Source organism: Triturus cristatus, chromosome 5_2 (genome assembly GCF_964204655.1).
Source record: "Triturus cristatus chromosome 5_2, aTriCri1.1, whole genome shotgun sequence".
In the NCBI taxonomy this organism is placed as follows: domain Eukaryota; kingdom Metazoa; phylum Chordata; class Amphibia; order Caudata; family Salamandridae; genus Triturus; species Triturus cristatus.
In genome coordinates this window covers 143,393,822-143,419,522 of record NC_140588.1, presented here as the reverse complement: position 1 = coordinate 143,419,522, position 25,701 = coordinate 143,393,822, and the positions used below count along the sequence as shown (strand labels likewise).

At 48.1% G+C, this 25,701-nt stretch overlaps 1 protein-coding gene across 1 annotated transcript in view; it reads right to left on the bottom strand.

Annotated features, from left to right (window-relative positions):
- LOC146822729 (NFX1-type zinc finger-containing protein 1-like) overlaps positions 1–25,701 on the bottom strand; it is an 892,774-nt gene that overhangs the window by 620,357 nt on the left and 246,716 nt on the right. Inside the window, exon 4 of the mRNA XM_085606285.1 lies at positions 14,029–14,157. Within this exon, the coding sequence (XP_085462411.1) occupies positions 14,029–14,157 (129 nt within the window). The remainder of the gene's footprint in view (positions 1–14,028; positions 14,158–25,701) is intronic.

Genomic DNA, 25,701 nt, shown 5'->3' with positions numbered 1-25,701 from the left:
AGGCATCAACACCTTTAATATTGTCATAATGTCGGGGTAGGTATACTCTCCCATGAGTAACATGTCTTTAATTTCTCGGTGAAAACCCGCTGGGTCTTTGTCATGACTGGGTACCACTTTCTTCATTTCTAACAATTCTATTTTCGATATGGGCGTATATACAAATACGCGTTTAAACTGATTGTCCTCACCCTTTATTGGGTGCACTTCTCGTAAGGGATTCTGTCTATCTATGTGATACGTAGTTCTTTCCTTGACGGACAATGGAACATGTTCTGAACATACAAAAAGAATATACTGCTTTCTTGATTCTAGAATTTCTTTAATTAATTCAGTACCTGGACCTCTCCATTTATTCATAAGTAATTCGGTCAGTATGTCAGGCAAGGGACCAGGGTCCGAATGCTGACTCCGATATAGTATAATGAGTTGTTGAATCATATAAATCCCAGCTAACCTTTGTTCATCTGGGGTAAGATTCAAAAATGTGCGTACTACTGTATCATCACTATATTTTCCGGGACTGTCCACCCAATGGACAGCTGCCCTGGCTAAATCTTGTTCATCCATAGACTCGAGGAAATGATAACCCCTTCGTTCTCGGAGTAGTTTGTCAGCGGTTTGGAACGAATGCTCGTTAGACCTTATATTAATTATAGGTATTTGAAAATTCCTGTTATTATCTGGACATATCGGATGTATTGAGTCAGTATGATATCTAGTCTGATTCCTATTACAAGATCTTCCTTTACCTACATAGGCTATGGTGTCCGACTGTCCTGTGGGCAGTCCTGACCCTTCTTCCTCGTTTTGTTCGAACTCGTCTACCTCTAATCGCTCTTCGTGTAGGCGTTCTATTTCTTTACGGATCTTTCGGCACATGGCTATTATACAGTTTTGTTTATCATGTCTCCCTTCCGATATATTCTGGCTCCATCTTGTAAGAATTTTCATTGCTTCCGGGTCTACCCCCGGTCGGTCTTGATTTCTGATCACACAGTTTATGAGGAAACGTAACAGTTCCCCCTGTATCTCTACTTTCTGGTATTCCATGGCTCTGTAAATACATTCTGGATCTTGCCCCGTTTGGACAAAATGATATATATTATCTAGATGCGCAGTCATTCCTGGTAACTTCGCTAAATACACTGCGGCTCGTCTGATACGCAATGATGCTAGGGTCATTTCGTCCTCTTTTCCAGGCACCGGGTCATATCTACAATCTATAAGAAGTTCCTTAAGCGCACGGGTACTAAGGAGTTTGGGTGTACGTGAATGCGCTGACTCTTGAAAAGTAAGTTTATTTATTCTGGGTGGCGTAAAAAAGATATTGGTAGCTCCTCCCGCGGCCCCATCTGGGGCGTCGGGTGTAAAAGGATTCGTCGAACGTGACACAGCAACTACAGGTGTGGACATAGCCATAGAAGTAGCTGTAGGAGCGGATACAGAAACAGATGTGCTTGCCGGAACTTGTGACTCGATTTGTTGCTGTAGGGATACGGGCACTGGATCTTGACGTTGAACCTCCCTGGTATGCGGTCTACGTGGGGCGGAATTAGCATACTCGGGAACTGCGTCATCTAAATATGAAGAAAGAAAAACATCTTCTGCGGTTCTAGGATGCCCCTTAGGATGTACCTTTATTGGGAACAATGGGGTTGGCAAGTCTTTTGGTGTTTCTGGAGTAGCCTTAGGTAATCCTTCGGCCAGAAGGGGATACATACCATTCATAAGGGCATTTCTTTGTCTGTCTACTTGTTCTGATTTCACTCGGATTCCTTCCTCAATTAATATATTCTCTCGAACTTTATTGGAATTCTCTTTACTCTTCTCTTCCTGTCTACGTGCTTTTTCTGTTCGTCTATGTGATTCTTTACGCCATAATTCAACGGCGTCTTTCTGTGACTGTCTGACTTTTCTTTTCCATAACTCTTCCTCGACTTTCATGATGCACTCTGAATCCCAGGTCCCCGCTGTGGGCCACCTCTGACTTTCTGGTAATCCCTTGGTATAGTCTACCCATAAATCAAGAAATAATATAGCGTCTAAGCCATGTTTGTGATACATAAAGTGCCCTGGAGTGTCCCTAGGAGGAATAGGGACGGCTTCTTCGAGAACCCCTTTTCTGGTAGTGATCTGTCTTAATTTCGAAAAGAGCGGCATATTGAGAACTGACCTTATACTTGATTTTGACCTGATACTTGAATTTGAACAGACTTAATACAATAAACACGATAATGAACAGTCATTCATACCACGATATACAGAACATACTTAAACACTTTAAACATTAAACATTAAACCTTTAACTGAAACAACAATGATGATCGTCTGCATAACTAAATCACCATGCTTAATTCTTGACACTAACTAGACAATAACTAGATACTTCGGAATACTTCGGAATACTTGATATACTGCTAAACAGTACAGATACACTGCTAAAACAGTGCAGACCGGATTTGTGTACCCAAACCCGTCTTGACCGGCACAACCTATGTGCACGTCAGAAATGCCTCCCCAGCAATGGTACTCACCGGGTAGCTTCGGAAACGGAAGGCCTCAGTAACTTGAACTTGAACCGGACCGGACTCGACTCGACTCGACTCGTCGGACACTGGGCTTGACTTCGGACTGGTGGGTCTCTGTATACCTCGGATCTTGCTCTCTCAGCTAGGCTCTGGTCGGGATACTTCGCACTTCTCACCGCCTCGTCTGGGTGTTGATCGCAGTCTCAGTCGCCCCCGCTTGACCGGAGGGAGATACAGGAAATCCTGCTGGTACGCGTTATTGTCCGTCCAGCTGTGGCAGGAGACCGGGCCTGCAACGCACCGCCGGCGCGTGAGATGAGAAAGTGTCCCTGTTCGGGCGCCATCATGTGGTAAATAAAAATTCCTTTACCGGGACTGAATTTGATACAGAAACATTATAAAATAGCTCAGTAAAATGAGAGGCAGAATCCGTGATATTAGAGTTTCGGAATGGGCTTTATTCCAATAAACGATTATAATCGGATGCTTCAAGTTCCATCACCACGGGGGTTCAGGAAGTGAAGTACACACTTTATTGACAAGAAAATGACTTTTATAGTACATACATGACAATGAAGTAAATGCAGTAGGCGTAACAATTGATAAGGAAAATGACGTTGGTCCGCGTAACCGAAAATGGGTGTAATAATGAGTAAAAAGGAACATGATTGGTTATGATGTCATGTATAGGTGGATCTATAAGATAATACTTGGCATGGATGCGCGCGCAGCAGTATGACGTGTAATTGACGTGTAACTAGGGGGTGACGGGGACTTGACATTTAGCTCTACATGTGGAGACAAGAAGTCTGGGGGGTCAAGTCAACCTAATCCCAAATCATATCTAACATCCTATGTTTAAAGAACTATGTTATCCATAAAAGAGGGACTCTCGGACAGAATCTATTCTATACTGACTGTGCGTGCGTGTACAAGCGTCTAAGTGTCTACACTGAATGCGAGGGGGTAGGAATATTCCATGGTAACAGGGCTATGAATTGCTTGCATAAGGACAGAGAAGATGGGCCTTTTTGCTTGGTAACTGGAAGAATGTTTACTTAAACTACTAGGCAGGAATGCATCGGCTGAGGGGGAAGCAGATAATTCGAAGGTGAAATACAGTTCTTGGCAGAGAGTAAGCTGATGTCAGGCTTCGTGAGCCGCGCAGAGAATGAGACAAAGTTCATGGTCACAGATGCAGGCTCGGGCTGGAGCTTTCAGAGGCAGAAGGCAAGAGGAGTTTTGATGACAGAATCAGGGCCTACTTGCCTGGACTGTAAAATGGCATAAGTGAACCATATAAAGCCGGTGGCTTTTCATACTTAGGAATGGAATATCCGGCCTATTTATGGCGGATCTGACAGAGGACATGTTGACGGTGGACGCACATGTGTTTGCGTCTTTTATAACTGGAACTGGAGGGAACACACAGGTACTTGTGACATGCACATAGAACTGTTGGGGTCCAAGATAGGGGACATAACTGACCAGAAAAATCCATATTTCCACAGCTGGTTTGGCTCCTCCAGACTGGCTCCTGCTTCTTTGAAAAAGAGAAGCACCCCAGACCTTCCTGGTCTGCACCAGAAGCAAGTCCTCCGTTCTTCGTGGGTTCCGCTTGCCAAGGCTTGGTGAGTCCTAGTCCAACTTCGACGCCGCCGACAGCAAGAGCCTTCGTGGGACAGCTCGCCTCCTGGTCCTGGTCGTCCTCGACGTTCCCTGGTCCTCGTGGCTGCCACGACAAGCTTCACCTTCACCTGCAATCTTCACGACATCGCCTGGTTCCTTCCTGGTTCCACGTGGTCACTGGCTAGTGACCTTGACTCTGTCCCTATTGCTTGCAGGTCTCCTCTCTTCTTGATCCCAGCCTTGGGATCCACCGGACACTCTTCACTGACTGCCTGTCAGCAACTTTCCTTCAGGCATCCATAGAAGTCCACGACGAAACTCGACGCAAGTTCACACCTATGCACCCGCAGCCTGTGGGCTAGGTAACTTGGGTTCTTCGGTGCTCACAAGGGTAGTGACTATCCTAAGGTCTAGTTTCCGAGTCTCGACTCTCTAGCTGCTTCAGAAGTGTCCTTAAACTGTTTATATCTAAACTGTACTATTTCTATCGACTATACGCATTACGCGTGAGTGTTTCCACTCTGCACCTGAATCCCGTGGGCCTCCCACTTCCTAACTGTTGCTAGTGTAGTGTAGCCCCAGCGATTCCCTAGGCCTAGGCCTATCCTATTTCCGTGACAGTGGTCCTTATACCACTTACTTAGTATATGGTTTGCGTGGCCCCTAGGGCCTAACTGTATTACTTACCTGTGTGACTTAATGTATGCTTAAATAAGACTGTGTTGTACTTACCTCTAATCTCATAAAGAGTGCTGAGGGTTTTGACTAGAATAAATACACTTTATTTTATATATATATCTGTTGTGGTGTCCTTTCATTTGGTATTCAAGGGATTATATATGGTATCACAGTTGGCTTCACATGCCATTCAGAGTTTAGCCTAAGACTGCTCTTGTCCATGCTACCACTAGGATAGCTGGTCTATAAGGTTGACTTTACAACCAATCACCATAAGGGTATTTGGACTGATATAAGGTGTACACTAGAACTAGTGACATCATACATCAGGCCAACTTCTCACAGTGAAGACTAGCGGAGCAGACTTGAGTCCAAAGGGCAGGACCTTGTATTGGTAATGCTTGTGGCCGACCACAAACCGCAGGTACTTGCGATGACGCTTTGCAATGGAAATGTGGAAGTACGCATCTTGGAGGTCCACCGAACACATCCAATCCAGCTACTTGGAGATGTGGACATATTTGATGAAGTGCCAACATGCGAAACTTCTCCTTGACTATGACCTTGTTCAGAAGACGAAGGTCCAGGATCGGCCGAAATTTGTGCTCCTGATCTTTTTTGGGGACCAGAAAGTACCGGGAGTACACTCCCTTTCCAATTTGAGAAGGTGGAACCTTTTCGATAGCCTGCTTTTGAAGAAGGGCCCTCACCTCCTTTCGAAGCAGCTGTTACTGGTGAGGACGGGACTTTTTTGGCGGTATGTCCTTTGGAAGCGCACGGAAACAAAGCGCATATCCATTGCGCAGTATATTCAGCACCCAGCAATCTTTTGTGATGCCGTCTCACTCTGCCAGATGTTGTGAAGCACTTCCTCCCACTGGAGTGGGCAATGGCGGCGGAGGAAGCCACTGCTCATGACTTCCCTCCTCTCGCCGTGGTAGAGGACTGCTGTTGGTGGCCCCCTCTACCTCTGCTGGACTTTCCTCCCCGATATTGTGACTTTCCCTGGGCCTTATTCTGGGAACACTGAGGGGTTTGAACCCTCTGTTGAGGCCCCTTGCGCTGGTTGGGTCTGTAGCGGCGCCTGAACTCTTTCTTTTTCTCCAACCCAACCGCCTTGAGGGTGTCCAACTCGGTCTTCATGCGACCCATCTCTTCATCCGCATGCGTGCCGAAGAGTGAAGAGCCAGAGAATGGAAGGTTCAAGATTCTCTGCTGCGCATCAGGTTTCAGCCCTGTTAGTCTCAACCAGGACGATCTCCTGGCGTATACTCCATGCACGTAAGAATGCGCTGATAGCACCGCTCCATCCGCCGCCGTGCTAATCTTCTGATTAGCCACCAAGGATCCCTCCGTGACTATCTCCTCGAAATCCTTCTGGTCTTCCTTTGGGAGCTTGGATTTGAACCGCTCCAAAGAGTCCCAGAGAGCTCTGTCATAACGGCCGAGCAGCACAGCCGCGCTGGAGACCTTAAGGGATGCAGCCGCCGACGTGCAGGCTTTGCGACCCCACGAATCCTGAGCTCTGCTCTCTTTATCTGGCGGGACAGAAGAAGATGACGATACAGCATGAGTCTTCCTTGCCGCCGCTACTATTACCGAGTCTGCAGGAGTGTCCATCTTAACAAAGACCGGATCAGAGGTAGCCGGCTTATATTTCTTAAGGATGCGAGCCGGCACCGCCTTGATGGTTGCTGGAGTTAAGAAGGTGTCCATGACAGGTTCCAGGATCCCAGGAACCAATGGAAGCAGCGGTCGAGATGCAGTCTTCTGATGCAAAGTCTCGAAAATCACCGTCGTCGTGACTTGCGGGACTGACATCTCAATGTTGAGCTTCTGAGCCCCCCTCTGCAGAACCTCATGGTAAGTGTTGATATCGTCTATGGGAGAGACCCTGGACGCTGGGCTGTCCGATAGCGTGGGGGAGTAATCTCTCTTTGAGGATCGGGTGGAGGAAGTCGAGGAAGTAGATGGTGTCCTTCTACCTCGTCGATGATCACGGGCCCGTGATCTGACTGCACGATCTTCTCGCTTGGGGGAGCGCGATCTATGGTGCTGTCTCTCCGGTGACTTCTCGCGTGCTTGCCTGAGAGGGCTCACTCTGTCCACTTCGTCCACCAATCTTTGAAGCGGGGATCTATGCACCAGACTGGCATACTCTTGCAACCTCCTTGTAGCCCCTGAGTCCTGCCAGTGACGTACGGGTAGCAGCCATCTGGGCGACAGTGGAACTGCAGAAGTGGTCTTGCGTTGTCTGGAAGGAGACCTGCGGACATGGCTAGCCACTTCCCTCCCTGAGAGACCTTGCGGAGTAGCTGACCTTGGAGAAGCCCTGGATGAATGAGAGGATGAATGGCGCGAAGCTGACTCCATCACTAGGACCACCGATCCATCCTCAGACCTCACCGAGGCCTGTTTCAATGTCGAGTGTGCTCTCGACGTCGATCTGGGCTCCTGCCTTCCTGCTGGTCGGGCCTCTCGTGTGCTCGACGTCGAACGCCGTATCGACGGCGACCTGTGCCGAGAAGAATGATGCCTCGACGTCGAACAGCGATGTGAAGCCAACGACGGAGGGACTCTCTCACTCGACGCCGAACGTCGTCTAGACGACGGCGGAGCTCGTCCAATCTCAACATCGACGGTCTGCGCGACGACGGCTGAGGGGTATTACTCACCCTCGAAGCCGAACGCCGTCGAGACGACGACAGAGACATCATTCTCGACGCCGATCGTCGCTTGGTTGACGACGGCGGAGGAGTCTTCGCTCTCGACGTCGATCGCTGGTGGAACTGCGACGACGGAAGTGAGCCTGCCCTCGACGACGGAGGGGTGACACTCCTCGACGCCGATCGACGCCGGCGGAGGGTCTCTGCTCCTCGACGCTGATCGTCGCCAGGTTGACGACGGCGGAAGGTCTCTGCTCCTCGACGCCGATCGTCGCCGGGTTGACAACAGCGGAGGGGTCTTGTCTCTCGATGCCGATCGTCGCCGGGTTGACGACGGCGGACGAGTCTTCGACGTCGACGATGTACCTTTTCTCGACGGCGAGCCCGCTGTAGAAGGTCTTTTCTTTGAAATATGACCCACCTGAAGATCTTTTGTCAGCGCCGAGCTCAACGCTGAAGCAGAAGGACGCGAGGACTTGTTTCTAGAAGGCGTTCTAGACCTCTTGGAGCCCTTCTTCACCGGAGAGCTTCCTCTAGATGGTTTACCAGCCAGGCCATACAGGCGAATTCTTTCCCTGTCCTCAAAGTTCGTCTGGACAGGTTCTGGCAGTGAGGGCAGGTCGTAGGATCATGGTCTTCCGGTAGACAAAGGATACAGACCCTATGAGAATCAGTCTTGGCCTTCTTTTTGCCACAAGAAGGGCAAGGGTCAACAAGAGATGGAATTTTAAGATATTAAAAAAATGCCCAAACCTGTCAAAAAGGACAGCCTCTTACTTTAACTGATGAAAAACGTCGAAGTAAGGAATAAAAGTTGTGAAAAGTGAAAATATTTTCTGGCAAAAGTCAGAAAAGAGTGGAGCTGTGTTGCCAGGATCCTTCCTGAAGCAGCCGGAAAGAACAACTGACCTAACTGTCACCCCTGAGGCATGATGGGAAGTTGGGGGTCAGGTGTTCCTTAAAGGCACAGTGTCAGTTTATTACTATGCAGCTACAAGTTAGCTTTTCAGTCTTTTTAGACTGGGTGTTTGCAATGCAGCCTGGGAGCTTCCTATGCTTTCAGTGATTTATGAGGATTTCTACTGTGTGCTGAGCATTAAAACAGTTTCTAAAACAAGTTTTGCTATTGTTTTCTCCTGTTTCTAATGCATGTTTTTCATGTATGGTAGAGAATGCTTATGGCATGATTCAGCTCTGGTGTTTAGTAGGCTGCAATTGCTTGTTTTTATATATATATATAGATATATATATGGATATATATGTGGGGCACATATAATATAGTGTTTCCGGGATCCCGCGCATGGGCGGGATTATTCTAATGCTTATGACTATTGATGAGGATCCCCTGGAAGAGAACTTCACCTTCCGGACCTCATTGATCCAGATCAGGTGGGGTTTATACATCAGCGTCAAGGGGCAGATAACATCCGCAGGATTGCCCACCTCATCGAAAAAGCACAGTTTGGAACATACCTGCGTGCTTGGTGTATCTTGATGCAGAAAAGGCCTTCGATCGGGTGGATTGGGGTTTTCTAAGGGCGGCTCTGCGGAAAATAGGCCTGGGCCCTGTGATGATTTCTAGGTTGATGACCTCTTAAACCCATCCCATGACATGCATTTGCCTTAACGGGCGGCTTTCTGCCACATCCCGATTTATCGAGGCACTCGTCAGGGGTGCCCATTGTCCCCTCTTGTTATTTGCACTGGTAGTGGAACCTCTGGCCATGGCTATTTCACACAATCCCGCAATTCAGGGCATTCCTATGGGGGAAGGGGGTCCGACCATAAAAGGTCTCTCTTCGCAGACAACCTTCTTCTCTCTCTTTTCCCCGTCTACTTCTCTTCCTGCGTTAGCCACGTTTTTGCACTCCTTTGGGGGAGCATAAGGTTTCCGAATTAATCTCACTAAATCACCTGCCCATAGTCTCACACTCCCGGCTACAGAGGTCTTAAAATTGCAAAATCTTATACCGCTGAATTGGTCTAATAAATCAATAAGATACTTAGGTTTAGACTTGACTCCCTTGCTTTCAACCTGGACTCCAGGAAACTTGCCTAGATATAGAAGTGCCATTCGGGAGGAACTGCACAGATGGAGAGACCTTCCTCTTGCATGGTTAGGACGTATCAACACAATAAAAATGGCGCTTCTCCCAAAGATACTATATCTATTTCAATCCCTCCCCACCCCTATATCGCAAATGGACCTCCTGTCTCTACAGCAAGACGTTACTGATTTTTTATGGGTAAATCCCGTCCACGCTTTTCTAACAGGATCGAGGAGGACTGGCATGCCCTAACCTTTTAGAGTATTACTGGGCCTGTCCCCTACTATTCATATCGGAGTGGGTTGTTCGAGAGAGCGATAAGCTTTAGGTTCCACATGGATCGTGTGGTTTCATGCAGATCTCTGTGGGACGTGGCTTGGCTCCCTTGAGGGGCACGCCCCCGTAGAGCGTACATAGCTACCCCCACTAAAACCGCCCTAGAGATATGGGATAGGCTGGCGGTCTCTTGAGTGTTGACTACGTTTTCTTTTCCGAATACGCCTTTACTCCGTAATCCCCTGCTCCCTCCTGCGCTGCAACCTCTGGCATTTAGTGAATGGTCGGAGGGCGAATGTCGAGTAATAAAAGATCTGTTCTAGGGCAGTAAACTCCTCACTTTTAAACAATCCAAAACAGCTTTTCGTTTCAAAGAGGGGGCTCGGATGCAATATTATCAAATTCGACACTGGCTGCTACCACAGGAATATATCCAAGGTGCAACCAGAAAACGTACTGCCTTTGAAGCTTTAGTTCGCAGCTATGGGGGCTCGAAGGGTCTGATATCTCATACTTATACTGTCTTGCAACATGCACAACAACCTACACCCCACACATACTCCCGGAGGACTGGGATCAGTTGTGGCGAGACATCCTGAAGGTATATTACAGCATCCCGCAACGCAAGTCAGCATATAAACTCATGACACGATGGTACTATACCCCAGCCCGCTTAAACTGAATGCTACCAAATTTTCCCCTGACATGTTGGAGATTTCAGGGTGCTACAGGTGATCTACTACACATACGGTGGTCCTGTCCGGGCCTCACGATCTTCTGGAAGGAAATCCTTAGCCACATTAAGACCGTTGTGGGGTTCCCCATCCCCTCCTCTCCAGCTGTGACGCTATTAAGCATTAGACCCCCGAAACTGGCTGCTATGACACATACAGATTGACGCCTGATTTTACAAATGTTGGGAGTTGCCCAGCAGATAATAGCTCTATTCTGGAAGAAGTCGCAACCTCCCCCGATAGTCACATTGGGTCAGATTTATGTTCCCTGGCGCATCCCTGCAAATCAGCATGGATGAGCCAGGGAAGATGCGTCACGAAAGTTTACCCTTGCACCACAATAGATGCGCCGCATTTACAATGCAGCGCATCGTGGCGCAAGGATAAACAGATGCGTGACGCATCTGATGGCGGAAGGTTGGCGCATTGCTGGAGTTGCGTCGCAAGCGCGACGCAGCTCCAGCAAGGCTCGGGGGTGCCCTATCGTTACAATGCTGCGTCAATGCTTACGCCTGCTTCAAGCAGGCGCAGGGTTTTGACGCAGAATGGCCGGAAAAGTGACTGAGTGAAATATTGTAGATTTCACTCAACCACTTTTCGGAGGCGTTCCTGCGCCGGAACGCCCCCCCCGTGCAGGTACGCCCACATGTGGCGCAGGCTTTACAACGTGACGCATCTCCCTAGATGCGTCACGTTGTAAATGGGGCGCAACATGGCGCAGGGTTTACACCGTTGCTGCGTCACATAAGTGACGCAACGGCGGCGTAAAAGTGGCGCAAGTCCGTTATAAATCTGCCCCCATGGTGTCCCCGTCTATGGCACACTCTAGCCCTTGCACTACTTACTGCCCATATCAACCACACAGATGCCTAGTTCACCCGCAACTGGCAGGCTCTAATACACTATTTTTTTTAGGACCGAACACTCCAGGCTGGTTCCCCCTCGATTGCGAGCTCTACAACTATTTGAGAATTCTATTGAACCCTACTTTAGGGGCCTACAGCTGGAGTCCCCAGGGTCACTGCCCTAGCAGAAGAGGCGCTCTCCCCCTCTCCCTGATGAGACCTCGCACCCCCCCCTCACATTTAGGCTTATACAACGCATCTCCCCTTTCCTCCTTCTCTTCTCCACTGAAACTTTGATTTTCCCCCTAGTTTAACTAAAGTTGTTAGTATGCACCCGTTAATACCAGGCTTCGACTAAGGCACACGGGTCAAACACAGTGCTTCTACATCAGACCATACACACATAGTCGGACGCTCACTCCATACTCTAGGTGATAAGAACGGCTTTTCAAATAACCCTAGTAAAACTGGGCACTCCATTTGACCTCTACATTACAGGGGCGGGACTTCAAAATAGTCTTGCCGGAGACCGCTTCATATTGCTCCTACCTCCAGCTCAGCGGCTCTTTCATTAGCATTATTGGATTTACGAAGTATGGTAATGGCTGTGCCTTGCAGGCTATTGTTGTTGTACTGTGCTGTTGATACTGCATCTTGAATGCGACTCTATGTGCCCTTCTAAGAATGTTTATTTTCTACCTGGTTGATTTTCTTTGAATGTCATAATTTCAATAAACAGATTTGAAACAAAAAAAAAACACTGGAGTGAATTATCAAAAATAACAGAAATGAAGGAGCAGGCATTTTCTGACACATATTCACAATCAAACAACAAAAGTTTTCAATCTCTCTTCATAACTACTTTGCAGAGATGCCCATCTCAACTAGGGGCATTCATTATTTCTCCTCATTAACACCTAATGAACTTATGTTGCTTTTAGTGGAAAAACAAAGTGATACAAAAGACAATATATATTTAACATGCACCACCAGAACATGGATGTTCTCAATTTTATTCCGAATTGGAGAGGGTGAGATTTGTATATTACCTTCTGGATATGGAAATAATTTAAACTAAGTTAACTAAGTTAAACTGTATTTAAATGTCCAAGATCCAATTTTAGCAGTAACATGAAGCTGGATCTAGGCCCTACAGAAGACTAGAATGGAAGGAAGCCTTAGGCTGCCTGAGAGAAGTGGACATTACATTTGGATTCAAGCTTGTACAATATAACGTTCGCCTAATAATTGACTACATATGACTGTAATTAAAGATATCTAGTAGGGCAGACATTGACTTACGTCTTAGTAAACGCACACACGGAGGCACATTTTACTACATACTTTGGTCATGCAAGAAGATTGCTTCTTTTTGGTGTGAAGTATGAAATTATCTGGAGAAAGTCACTCATTCCTTGTCCCCCTAGATGTGAAACTTATGCTCTTGGGGATACTGGGAGACCTTACCCCCACACAACTATTTTAGAATTGTGTGTAGCTTGGGTGCTAATGATTGCTCGCATGGATATTGGAAGACTCTGAGGATATCAAAAAGTACAGATGGCTGGACTTTGGTGTTCCAACATGGATTGGTGCTTCATAATTGAAAAAGCAGTCTACGAATAAGAGGCTTCCCCAAAAAGTGATCAATTATGGGTGCAACAGATCTCGCAGTATGGATTTAAGGTTTACATAGGACCTTAAATCCATGTAATTCAAATAGCCATTCTGAAGCAAGGTTTCTGGACTTCTCTGATTTTATCCCGAGTATAGATTGCCTTATGTATACTGTTGACAAGACATGCAATGCAAGATACATTGCCGGTTAACAATATGTCTCTTCTCATGTATGGGGAGCAGAGGGGACACAGACACAAGTATGGTAACTGACATCTGTGTGAACCAGGACTCGATGCTGTGTAAAACGAGTCGGACCGCATTTAAGAAGTCCAATGCAGCCGAGGAATGACTTTGGGTATTGCGATCTGCTCACTCTCCAGACCCCTGGCACCCTCATTGGTATTTAGGGGCCACAATCGAACACAGGAAGAGCAAACTGGCCACAGGGACCCCCGCCCGAAAAATACCCATAGGCTATCACACACTTGCGCAACCTGCTCTAGTTTTCAGTTTACACGGTTGTGAATTTCATTGTAGGCTTCCCCTCAAATATTCTTATCTAGTGAGGCTAACACCTCTTAATGATGCGGATACACAGGGATCTGACGATGTATCACGTTCGTACACACCTTAGATATCCTTCAAACAAGCAAGGTTTGACTGATTGACAAGGTGATATTGTGTTTATAGTGATTGAACCCTTTAATGCGGTGGGAGTGATGTATGATGCTTACTGCAAGAGGTCATGCGCTTGCTACTTCTGAGCCCGGTCGGTAACCGGGCAACTTATGTGTTACTGCAGATGTAATTATTAAACCGTTGCAAATGATAAATGCCAGTAAAAAAATGTTTTAAAAAAACAATATGTCCCTTCTCTGCAGATGACAACCGGACCCCTGTTTATCATGTGTTTTATGAGAAAATCAATACAATTGTTTAAAAACAAACCAATTCTAGCAGTGAAATAAATATTAAAATACAAGTAACAAAACCGACACTACCTTCCAGAAACTGGTCCAGGGCGTGGTTTGTGAAGCACACCACCAGAATTGGCCTATGTCCTGTGGGATTCCATAAGCCTGCATTAGCAAGGAGAGCCTTGACAACTTTCAATCCGACATATGTCTTTCCTGAAGAGAGGCGACAGAAATTACATGATTAAATAAAACAATTGGTTATTATACCGTTCAGCATTTGAGCAAAAACAATAGCACTGTCAGCAAAACAGTTGCAAGTGTTAGTCCTTATGTTGTAAAATATAAAAGAGGGTCTGGAGAGTTCATTCAATATTCTGGGTTTCTATTCTATTTTTTATCATTTTTTCTAGTTTAAGATTTTAATTCATTTTGTTCTGAAACAAGTACATTAGTAAACAAAAAGGAAACATCCAAAACGTTTTCTCGTTTCACATTTTAATTCTCTTTGTTCTGAAACAAGCACATTGGTAAACAAACAGGAAACCTCCAAAACGTTTTCTGGTTTAACATTTCAACTGCTGATTTTCTGATTGTTTTAAGAGTGTTTCAGTTTGAACCAACAGAATGAAAAACTCTCCTGGTGGAAGTTATGCCCAATCTAAAAAAACACATGAGGTTGTCTGTGCATTTTCCAACATATCCTGCATTTCCTACAGTAAAAGCGTGCTTTCCTTGGTTCAGAGGCGTAGCTAGAGCTTGTGGCGCCTGGGGCTATCCCTCAGATTGCCGCCCCTGGGGAGGGGGGGTTGCTGGGGAAAAAGGACGGCGAGCACTTGAAAGAGGTCTGAGAAACACGTAGTATCGCCGCTAATAGTTACCTCGATCATGCAAGTTACATGCACATACATGACACGGTCCAAGGTTGCACAGTTGAATACACCGGTGACTGGCAGTACAAAAGAAAACACACAGACTGCATGATCTATCTGGGGACTCAGAAAAACTGCATGTGACATCCATCAGAGAGCTGCATGAATAATTACCTGGTAATCCCCTCAGCACAATGCAAACATGCACATACATGACACTGTTCAGGGATCCATCATCTACAGCTGACATTAAATGACCATTCATCATGGTCCCCCCATTAAAGCAGTGCACTTTGTGATCTGCATGGTACATGTTCTTTGCAGCAGGCACATTAACCCTCGGTGCAACCTTTCCAGGAGTCAACCCTTCCACTAGACAAAACTCCGATCTCTCTCTAGGAAGAACATTAATCACCGCAGTTATCATGACATTTTTATTGTTTCTGAAAATTGCTGGAGGCCAGGAAGGAGGCAGCAAGTTATTTTTAAACCATAATATACTTGCAAACACTACGCACCCACCCAAAATAGGTACCCAGTGCGGTCACACCGTTCACATCGCCCTAACCTGCTGAAGGTTCATGTGATCTCAGTAACAGAGTCACAGAGACTAAATCACTGTTGCTCTAGGGTGTGCTGCTTCGTAGGCCTGCCCGCAAGACAGGAGATGAACTTCAGTATGGATTGTGGTGGACAGGCCTTCAAGGTTAACCCACAATTGACACCACTAGGGTACACCTGCTTGTGCTAAGACATCAAGCCTTCTAAGGTCTAGTGGGGCCTTCTAAGGTCTAGCATGGGAATGTGCTCACTCAGTAGAGCGGTCTGGTGGACTGGTCATGAAGGCTGAACCCGGTTCCCCAGTTCCAAATTCGACAGCTCTGGCCGTAGTGCCACATCCTCTCCCCCACTGAACACCATACTTCCCCACTGAGAGAAACTCGCACTGCCTTCAGCTATAACCTAATTGTGCCCGCTATAAACACTTGGATGTGGCTCAATTCAAATTATGCATTTTATAAGAGTAATATGCTGCCTAAAAAAAAAAGTTAAAGCAACCACTCATAGGGAATGCAAGATTAAGTAAAGCATGTGAAATGTAAGCAGAAATAACATGGTTACCTTAACGATCTCTCACTCACTATTCAGAAATCAGCGAGTGGTTTTACCTGAAAAGTTAAGGACATGACTAGAGGGCCCTGAAGGGAACCAATTCAATGTCCATTGCTTATATCCTTACAAAACGTAAGCAGTATGGTTTAAAAAGACCACATCCATAAAGACAGAGCCATGGTACACATTTTGTTTTCCAATCCACCCATCAACCAGGTATTGCAGTACCTCCAGGAATGGTACACTTTCCCACCTGGGAACAACAATGCTGTTCAAAGAAAGACGAGAAAACAAAAGTAGCACTTCACTGGCAAATTCTGTAAAGTTATGCTGATGTATTTGGATGTAAATAAAACCAACCTGGCCACTTAGCAACCACTCGGTCTTGCTTTATTTAGTTATGTATTTATTTTTCATATTTAAAACCTTCTATTTCTCTCCATACCACTGCACTTTGGAATAGAAAAATGTCAGAAAAAGGGCATTTCTCGCAAGAGTGTTTTTCTTTTTTGGATCCATTTCAGGAGGGAAGCAACTAAATGAAAGAAGGAAAGAGAGGTTGTGAACCGTTTCTTCAAATCACGGTTTTCAGTAAGTGAGGAGCAAGACAGAAAGAGAGGGAATAATAGGAAGAGAGTGGGGGGACAGCTGCCAGCACAAAAAAGAAGAGGACATTGCCCGAGTCCTATTCCTTCTCTGCCCGTCCCCGAACGTCCACGAAAGTAAGCCGAGCCTTATCTGAATGCCTTTGTCCTCCCCCAAAATAGTGCCGCCTGGGGCGGACCGCCCCCACCGCCCCACCCTAGCTACGCCACTGCCTTGGTGTGTGTACGCAAGTGAGTGTATTTAAGGTTTATAGTGCATACCTGGCTAGAAAGCAGCAGAGCGCTTAACAGAAGGCGTAGGTCAGAGGATACAATGAAAAATTTCCTAGCTATCGTAACTGAAAGTTTCAATTCTATTAAGGACTCGGAGGCGAGGATTATGCTATTGTTTCCTTCCTTTATTTTAACAGCAGCCATTTTAAACTTCATAAACAGACCACATTTCCCAAACACCCTCGGGAACATGATGGTTAAAAGAAACAAACAAGGGACAACACATCCCCAAGTCCATCAACCAATCACGACGCTGTATGCCTGATATAGTCTCTCTTCGAGTCACTGCCCATCCTCTTTTGATGCGTGAGTCATGCCCATCTTCTCCAGTCAACATTCCTATTTCCCAGGGTCACCTACTGGAATGAAAAGGACAATATCAGGACTAGAAGACCAACGGGTAAAACAACTCAATACCTATATATAAACACCAAAGGCACAACCGACCCAAAACACCCAACATTGGAAGACATTTGCAGTCTGAGATATACAAGAACCAATGGAGCACAATCAAACGTTAACTTGAACCATTGAGCAACATTTTGCACCATAAAAATTAGCTTAAAATTGTACTTACTCCTTAATGGGCGGGCGATGCAGACAACGTCCAAGGGTGGGATAATCCTATCCTTAATAGAATTGAAACCTTCCGTTATGATAGGTAGGACATTTTTCATTCTATGACAGGACCAGAGGCTTTGGATTATGCTATTTTAAAGCTTACTTACCACCAAATGCGCCATATCAATTATAGGCTTGAAATAAAACCTTTTAAAGGTCGAATCAGAGGACCAGTCCGCTGCGTTCATGATATCCTCCAACCTTGCCCCAGTGCGAAAGCCTTAGAGGCCATTGCTCCCCTAGCTGAATGGGCCCCAAATTGCCGCAGACTAATGCCTGCCTCTTGCATGACCCATCGCACCCATTGTGCGATTGTCAGAGTGGAAATCGCTTTGTGTGGTTCTCTGAGAGCAATCAAAAGTTGCCGATCTCCTGGAGGCCTCAACTGCAAAGACATTTCCTCGTATGCCTTCAAGCAGCGAACCACACACAGCTTAGGGACGTCAGGGAATGTTGGGTATTAAATTATTCTAGTATGACACTTCGTCCGACGCCTGATCGTAAAAGACAACCCCGAAGGAGAAAAAACCCTGCCCGTAATGTCCAGGGCTCGTACATCGGACACTCTCCTGCAGGAGATTAGACAAAGAAGCATCGCCAACTATGCCGTCAACTCTTTTCGTGGCAAAAAGTTGTTAGGTTGCCATGACAAAAACAGATTAAGCACCCTATTCACATCCCATAACTCAGAATAATGAGGTTCTGGGGGTAACGACAAGCGGAGTCCCCACAAGAGACGTCATGCAAAAGTAGGTTCCCCCACCAGATTACCTTGAATTGGCACATGCCCCTCCGAAATAGCAGATTGAAAGGTATTTACCTAACGATATGCCAAACCCTGTTGGGCCATACCGCCAGAAAATTCAGCAAGTGAACTAAATCTGCGCCCACGGGATCACAACCCCGTTGCATACACTAACGACACCATCGTTGCCAGGCAGATGTATAGTGTTTGACTGTGCTGTCTGCCCAGGCCTTGGAGAAAAGGCCCTCAGCGAAGCCCGAAAGGCCAGGGAGAGACCATCTACTCCTGTAATCCTCCACACCATGAGCTGGAGGGCTCCACTGAGCACCATCTGATGAGGGATCCGATCCGGGTTGAGAAGTAGCTCTGGAAAGTGGGGGAGTCGGATTGGAAAATTCCAAGAAAGTTCCAGCAGAACTGGAAACCACACTTGCGATCTCTAAATTGGAGAGATGAGAACCACGTTCGCTTTTTGTCTCCTGATCTGGGCCAATACCCAAATGATCATCGCGAACGGGAGAAATGCATAGTCCTGTTCCTGCGTCCAATCCTGTAGGAATACATCCTTGGCTACCGCTAACGGGTCTGGTCGCCAACTGAAAAACCTGGGAACCTGGTGGTCCAGCCTTGAGGCAAAAAGATCCACTGAAAAAGGAGCCCAATGTTCCTGTACTAGAGAAATAATGTCCGGATGCAACTTCCAGAGGCTTGAATCCGTGAAATGGCACAACTGCCAGTCTGCCACCTGATTCTCCCGACCTGGGAGGTACTCTGCCTGTAACGAAATGTGATGGTCCAGGCAAAATTGCCAGAGGGTTATCGCTAGATCCGACAGCACCTTCAAGCGGGTGCCCCCTAGGTGACTGATATACCGTACCGCTGATATATTGTCTCTCTTCAACAGAAAACACAACTGGATTTGCTCCTTGGTCCAGCATTTCACTGCAAAAGAGCTTGCCAAGAGCTCCAGACAGTTGATGTGCAGTGTTTGCTCCTGAGGAGACCAAGACCCTCCTGTGGAGAAATCTCCACACCTGGCCCCCCCAACCGAACCTGCTGGTGTCTGACTCGATGACCAAATCTGGAGCTGAACAGAAAATCACCCTCCTATTCCAGGCTTCCATGTGGGAGAGCCACCAAATAATCTCCTCCCGTGCCTCGTCCGACAGGAAAACCAGATGGGAGTAGGGACACCCTTTCCGCAAATGCCGAGTCTTGAGGCGCTGTAAGGCCCTGTAGTGGAGCGGACCTGGAAAACTCGCGTGGATGGAAGCGGACAGAAGCCCCACCACATGGGCGATCTGTTGAAGGGGAACCCTCTGCTTGGCCAGAGTGTGTCGCAACTCGTGTCGGATTTTGCTCAACTTCCGCGCCGGAAGGCTGAGGGTCGCGTCGACCGAGTTTACCACAAACCCTAAGAACGTGACTTTTTGAGACGGGACCAATAACGACTTCTTGACGTTTATTACAAACCCGAGGCCTTCCAAGAGATCGACCACTTGTTGTAACTGGGTTTGAAGCAAACACGGGTCCTGAGCCAACAGAAGCATGTCGTCCAGGTACACAATAAGACGAGTTCCTCGTGCTCGGAGGTATTCCACGACCGGTCGGAGGACCTTCATGAAGCACCACGGAGTGGAGGAGAGCCCGAAAGGAAGAGATGTAAATTGGTACACCTGATCTCGCCAGAGAAACTGAAAAAAAAATCTGTGCGGCAGAAAAATAGGAATGGCCAAAAAGGCATCTTTTAAATCGAGATGGACCATCCAATTCGCTGGACGCAACACATCTCTGAGGAGATGACTTCCCTCCATTTTGAAGTGGCGATATACTAGCCACCCGTTGAATTCTTGGAGGTTCAACACTGGGCGCTGGCCCCCATCCGTCTTTTCCACCAAAAACATATTGCTTAGGAAACCCTGCAGATGCCAAACGGTGCGACAAATGGCCCCTTTGTCTAACAGCGCGAGCACTTCCGCGTCTATCAAGGCCGCTTCATGGCGGGAGAATTGGAGAGGCCGGGGTGGAACCAACTGTTTGGGATTGCCGCAAAACTCTATTTGAAACCCCTGGATGGTTTGTAACACAGCATCGGACGTGACTGTTTCCCACTGTCTCACAAAACCGGCCAGACAGCCGCCCACACGCACTACAGACTCGGAAGAAACACTTACCGGCGGTAGAGGAGCTGTCCCGACCTCTGGAACGGCGTCCGCGGCAGGGGTAGATATTGTTGTACCTCTGCTGGTTTTGGTACTACCCTAGACTGGTGCCTCGCCCCCTGGTGTACTGGGGTGCCTGGCTGGACGAGCAGCCCCTGCCTCGACAGGCCCCACGGAAAACCCGGGAGGAAAATACTTTTTTAATAGAAGACTGGGCTTTGTCGAGCGATGTGAACGTGCTCACGAACTTGCCCATCTCTTTGATAAAGGGTTCCCCGAAGAGACTCCCTTGGGCCACCGCTCCTGCCTCGGAATCCGCGAAGTCACCAAGTTTCGGATCAACCTTTATAAGAAAGGACGTCTGTCGTTCTGTTGACAGCGCACAATTCGCGTTGCCGAGGCCCGCTGAGCCTATCCGGAGAGGGCCTCTGGTGAGATAAGGGTGCCGGACGCTTTTGCGTCTTCTGCCATCTCTAAGATCATGGTTAGGGGTCCTAAGGCATCCAACAATTTGCTTGGCACGCCCTCCAAGATCTGTCTATCCCTTTCTTGGGATCTCTAATTAATTTTGCTAAAAATGTCACCATCCTAGGATCTAACTCGGGGGTATGCGTGACTGTCCCATCCAAAGAGGGGCCGGGACACTCCGACCAGAGCCGGCTACGGGTGTCTTTGCCCATGAGAGTTCGAATTCTGCCCGCCACGTAGCCTGCCACTTTCACGGAGGGGTATATTCGAGGACCTGGGATGCATGAGGAATTCGGGGGCTAACATGTCCGAAGTACCCCCTATTCCCTGCGGCTCTGAGGGACCCGTCCCTGATGTTGGGCGTTACGTTCTAGAGGTTTCAGGCTCTTTATCTGTGTCGGCCTGGGTGTCATCCCCTTGGGACGGGCTAACTGGGTCAGCGAGGGCCGGGGAAGGAGTATTCTCTACCGGCATGACCAGAGGCTGGCTCTGAGCCAGGAAGGCCTCACGCAAGCGTGCAAAAGAGTCCTGGTCCACCCCATCTACTCTGGGACGTTTAGCCAGAACGGGATCAGTCCCCTGCGCATTCTGGCATCTAGAAGGGGTAGTAGGCGCTGCACCTTGGGGTGTAGATGAGGTATTGGGTGCTACTGGAGCCCACCGAGCACACAATTGCTCAAGGTTCTGGGACAAAAGCTCCTCCATAGGAGCCTTTACTTCCTCCACTGCCCGGTAGATAGACGCATCTACTGCGTCATAAAACTCATTGTCCCAGGGCAGTTGGGCCAGGGGATCCTCCTCCCCACTGCATGTCGGCCTGGTTAGACATGCTCTCAATCCGAAGACGTTAAATTTGGCTGACAAGGGATTACTAGTGCCAATAGTGCCTCCACAGCCAGAGAGACTGCATTCCAGGTGCTGGTGGACCAGCCAATTGACTAGGGCAGAGCCCTAAATTAATAACCACGGAGGGCCAAACTACCCTTCAGGGACACCACCTGCTAACTAGTATTCACAGGCCTAACAACCCTGGGATCGTGTCCCTGCAGGTCTTGCTTTAACCTGCTGCTGGCAGTAATACACCCAAAGGGTGTCCCAACACAAACACACCGACTCAGGTTTCAGCCTGAGTGCCAATAGCCAGCTGAAAGCACTACGGACCCAACCAGGGCGTAACTCTCCAGGGCAGAGGGACACAGGCAACGGCTGTGGAGTGAGCAGAAACTGACAAACGGACTCTGTCCAACTCTGCGCTCACTGCCAACGAGGCGAGAGAACGTGCGTCATGCGTCCTACAGCGGCCCCTGGCGGTCGGACGCGGACTGCACCCCGCAGCAGGTAAAATGCACAGCGTCGCGTAGGCCCCTCAACGGGACCCACGAGCCGGTGCCTGGAAGCCGTGATTGCGTTATGAATTGTTATACACGCAGTCTATGACATGAGGTAAAGAAAAACACTCATCTGAGGGCTGCGAGCAGCAAAGAAAGAGGATGGGCAGTGACTGAAAGAGAGACTATATCAGGCATACAGCATCGTGATTGGTTGATGGACTTGGGGATGTGTTGTCCCTTGTTTGTTTCTTTTGACCATCATGTTCCCGAGGGTGTTTGGGAAATGTGTGCTGTTTATGAAGTTTAAAATGGCTACTGTTAAAATAAAGCAAGGAAAGAATGGCATAATCCGAAGCCTCCGGTCCTGACATAGAATTCATGATCACTTTAATGAGGTGGGCTGACATAGGTACCTAATGAGCGTGCAGGTACTGCTCTTTGAAAAGATGGTGCTTCCTGAATATTTTTTAGATTGATCTAGTTACAACACACCATTATCAAACACGAATTGGCAAAGCATGTTTTCTGACCTTTTTTAACTACTATTCTCACAAGAGGGACAGGGGATTAGGAGGTCCAGCATACAGGCCCCATGGGATTTTCGTAAAACTACTGACACACAATGTTTCTCAAAATTATGCCCACATCACATTTTCTTTTACACGTTCACACACGACAATGCCAAACACACAATGTTCTTACACACACAAACAATGGTCACAGTGGTAGTAATGATGGCAGCCATTTCTAGCTCTAGTAGTGGGGATAGCGGAAATTATGACAGCGGTAGAGGTTGTAATGTTAGTGTTAGGTATGAGGTGGCACTAGTAATGGTGGTGATTATGATGGAAACAGTGCTGGTGTTGATAGAGGTGGTAAAAGCCATGGTGGTAATGGAAGTGGTGTTAATAGCTGAGATAATGCCCCGGTTACTTACCGGTAATCTCCATTACTCCGAGTATTGTCTTCCTCGCCATATGAGTTACAAAGTGAGCTTCAGCTCCACACCAGAACCCTCCAAAGCAAAGTCAGAATACCATGCCTCCCAACCCTCCCCAACATGACCAACCATCATCACCCATGACCCAGTATAAGGGGAGAGTCGGCCCACCCCACTTCCTGTAGAACTACCAAGCCCCAAGAACCAATAAAGCTGATAGAAAAACAGGAAGGGAGGGATGTGAAGTCATGTGGCAAGGAAGACAATACTCAAAGTAATCAAGATTAACGGTAAGTAACTGAGGCATTGCCTCCTCGTAAGTCTTCCTCACCACCAGAGTTACAAAATGAGCAATTACCCAAGCCCAGCGGCTTCCTGGAAACTCACAATAAACCACAGACAACTCAAGGAAGCAAAATAACAGGTTTAATCCAAAATATAAAACAATTGGGAAACAACCAGGAAGGAGCACAGAAGGCGGGAACATTAAGAGCCGGAGGAACCAGCCCAGAGAACCGCCTCAGCAAAACCCCCAGTCGAAGGACCACCCAACACCAACCGGTGGTGATCAATGAACATGTGAGGGGCGGACCAGGTTGCGACCCCCTTGAACAAGGCCCAGGAGACAGACAGACCCCTAGTAGACTGACCCTGCACCCGGGCTGACACCTCAGAACCCTGAGCACCATAGGCCAGCAAGATAGCCAGCCTGATCCACCTACTCATTTTATGACCAGACTGGACAGGACCAAAAGTGATAAACAAGTTGTCACAGCAGCAGAAAGATGCAGTCCGCTCCAAATACAACACAGCACGCCGGACATCCAACAGCGAGAGAGCAGAATCCACCCCAGACCCAGTGACTGGAAGGAAACTAGGTAACAACACCTCACGGGAATGGTTGACAACTAAGGGGATCTTGGGCAGAAACTTAGGATCGGGCGCAACACAATACAGTCTGACAGGACCCGCAAGAATGTAGGATAGCGCAGAAAGGAACCCAGCTCCCCGATCCGACCAGCAGAGATGATGGCCACCAAAAACACCACCTTCATGGTGAGGAATCTGACATCCACTGACCCCAGGGGTTCAAAAGGACCCTCCTGAAGGGCCCGTTACACCAATGGAAGATTCCAGGATGGCGCAAGGCAAATAGCCCTAGGACGTTGCAAACAGCAACTACGAAGCAGCCAAGCCACCAAAGGATCCAACCCATCCAACAGAGGACTGCGGAAAGCCCGCAAGGTCACCCACCGAACCCGCAGAGTAGAAGAGGCCAGGCTCAAGGCTAAGCCTTCGGAAAGGAAATCGACCACCCTCATTGGATCCACAGACACAAGGTCCAATCCTTCTGAAACACACCACAGAGAAAAGGACCCCCAATGGCGAGAATAAGAAAGAAGAGTAGCCGGGCAGTGGGAGCCCTGAAACAACTCCACCACCTCCAGGGAGCAACCCCGAAACAGCAGGCTCAAGATGAAGCCGACGGAACACCCCCACAGGAAATGGAGGGCCCTGCAATGGGTACGGAATATCGGGATCGCCCAACACTTTTGGACGGCCATCTCCCTCAGAAGAGGAAACCAAGGGCGGCGAACCCAGCCGGGTACCACCAAAAGAACAAACGCTGTGTCCTGGCGAACCTTGCAAAGAACTTGCGCAATCAAAGGTATAGGAGGAAAGGCGTAAAGCAGGGAGCTCTCCCAATGGAACGACAATGCATCCAGCTGCCACGCCCTCGCGAGGCAGGTGAGCATTGTACTCATTCGCGAAGAAGTCCATTGGGCACCCAAACTGGTCATGCAGCAGACGGAAAACAGCCACCATCAGGGAGATGGAAGCCATGTGAGGAAAGACCCTGCTCAGGAGATCTGCCACGCAGTTCGTCTTCCCCGGGAGATATACCACCCTGAGTGACAACACGGACATCTCTGCCCAGGACAGGATCGCCTGTGCTAGGAGCCAAAGGGAGCGGACCCTGCAACCCCCTGATTATTGAGGTAGCCCATCACCACCCCATTGTCTGTTCAAAATAGAATATGATGCCCCCTAAGGGCTGGGGCAAACTCCAGACAAGCCAGATGGATGCCTTAATTTCCCAGAAGTTGGACAAGCATACTTCCTGCAGGCAATCCCACCGACCCTGCACAGACCGGGAATCCAAAGTCGCCCCCAGCCCTAGAGGGTGGCATCGGTCGTAGACTCCCGGAAAGGGGGCACCAGATACGGAAGACCCTTGGAGAGATTGGACTCCACCAACCCAGATCGGACCGAATCTGTGGAGACACAACCACCAGTAGATCGTAACAAGGGGCCCAGATGGCTCACCAATGGGTACAAATGGAGGCGCGCCCAGGGAAGCACATTGATAGTGGCCGACATCAACCCCTGCACTCTCAACCACTGATGGACAAGAGAGTAATCCAAGGCCAGGAAACAACCCAGACCCCTCCACAAGGTTGCCCTCCGTTCCTCAGGCAAGAACACCATCCCCTTGACAATGTCCAGGAGACCCCCAGATGAACACAATGTCCTGGGTAGGCTCCAGATAGGATTTCTTGTGGTTGATCAGGAACCCATGATGTGCCAGGACCTTGGAGACCCTCTGGACATGAAGTGTCCCCTTAGAA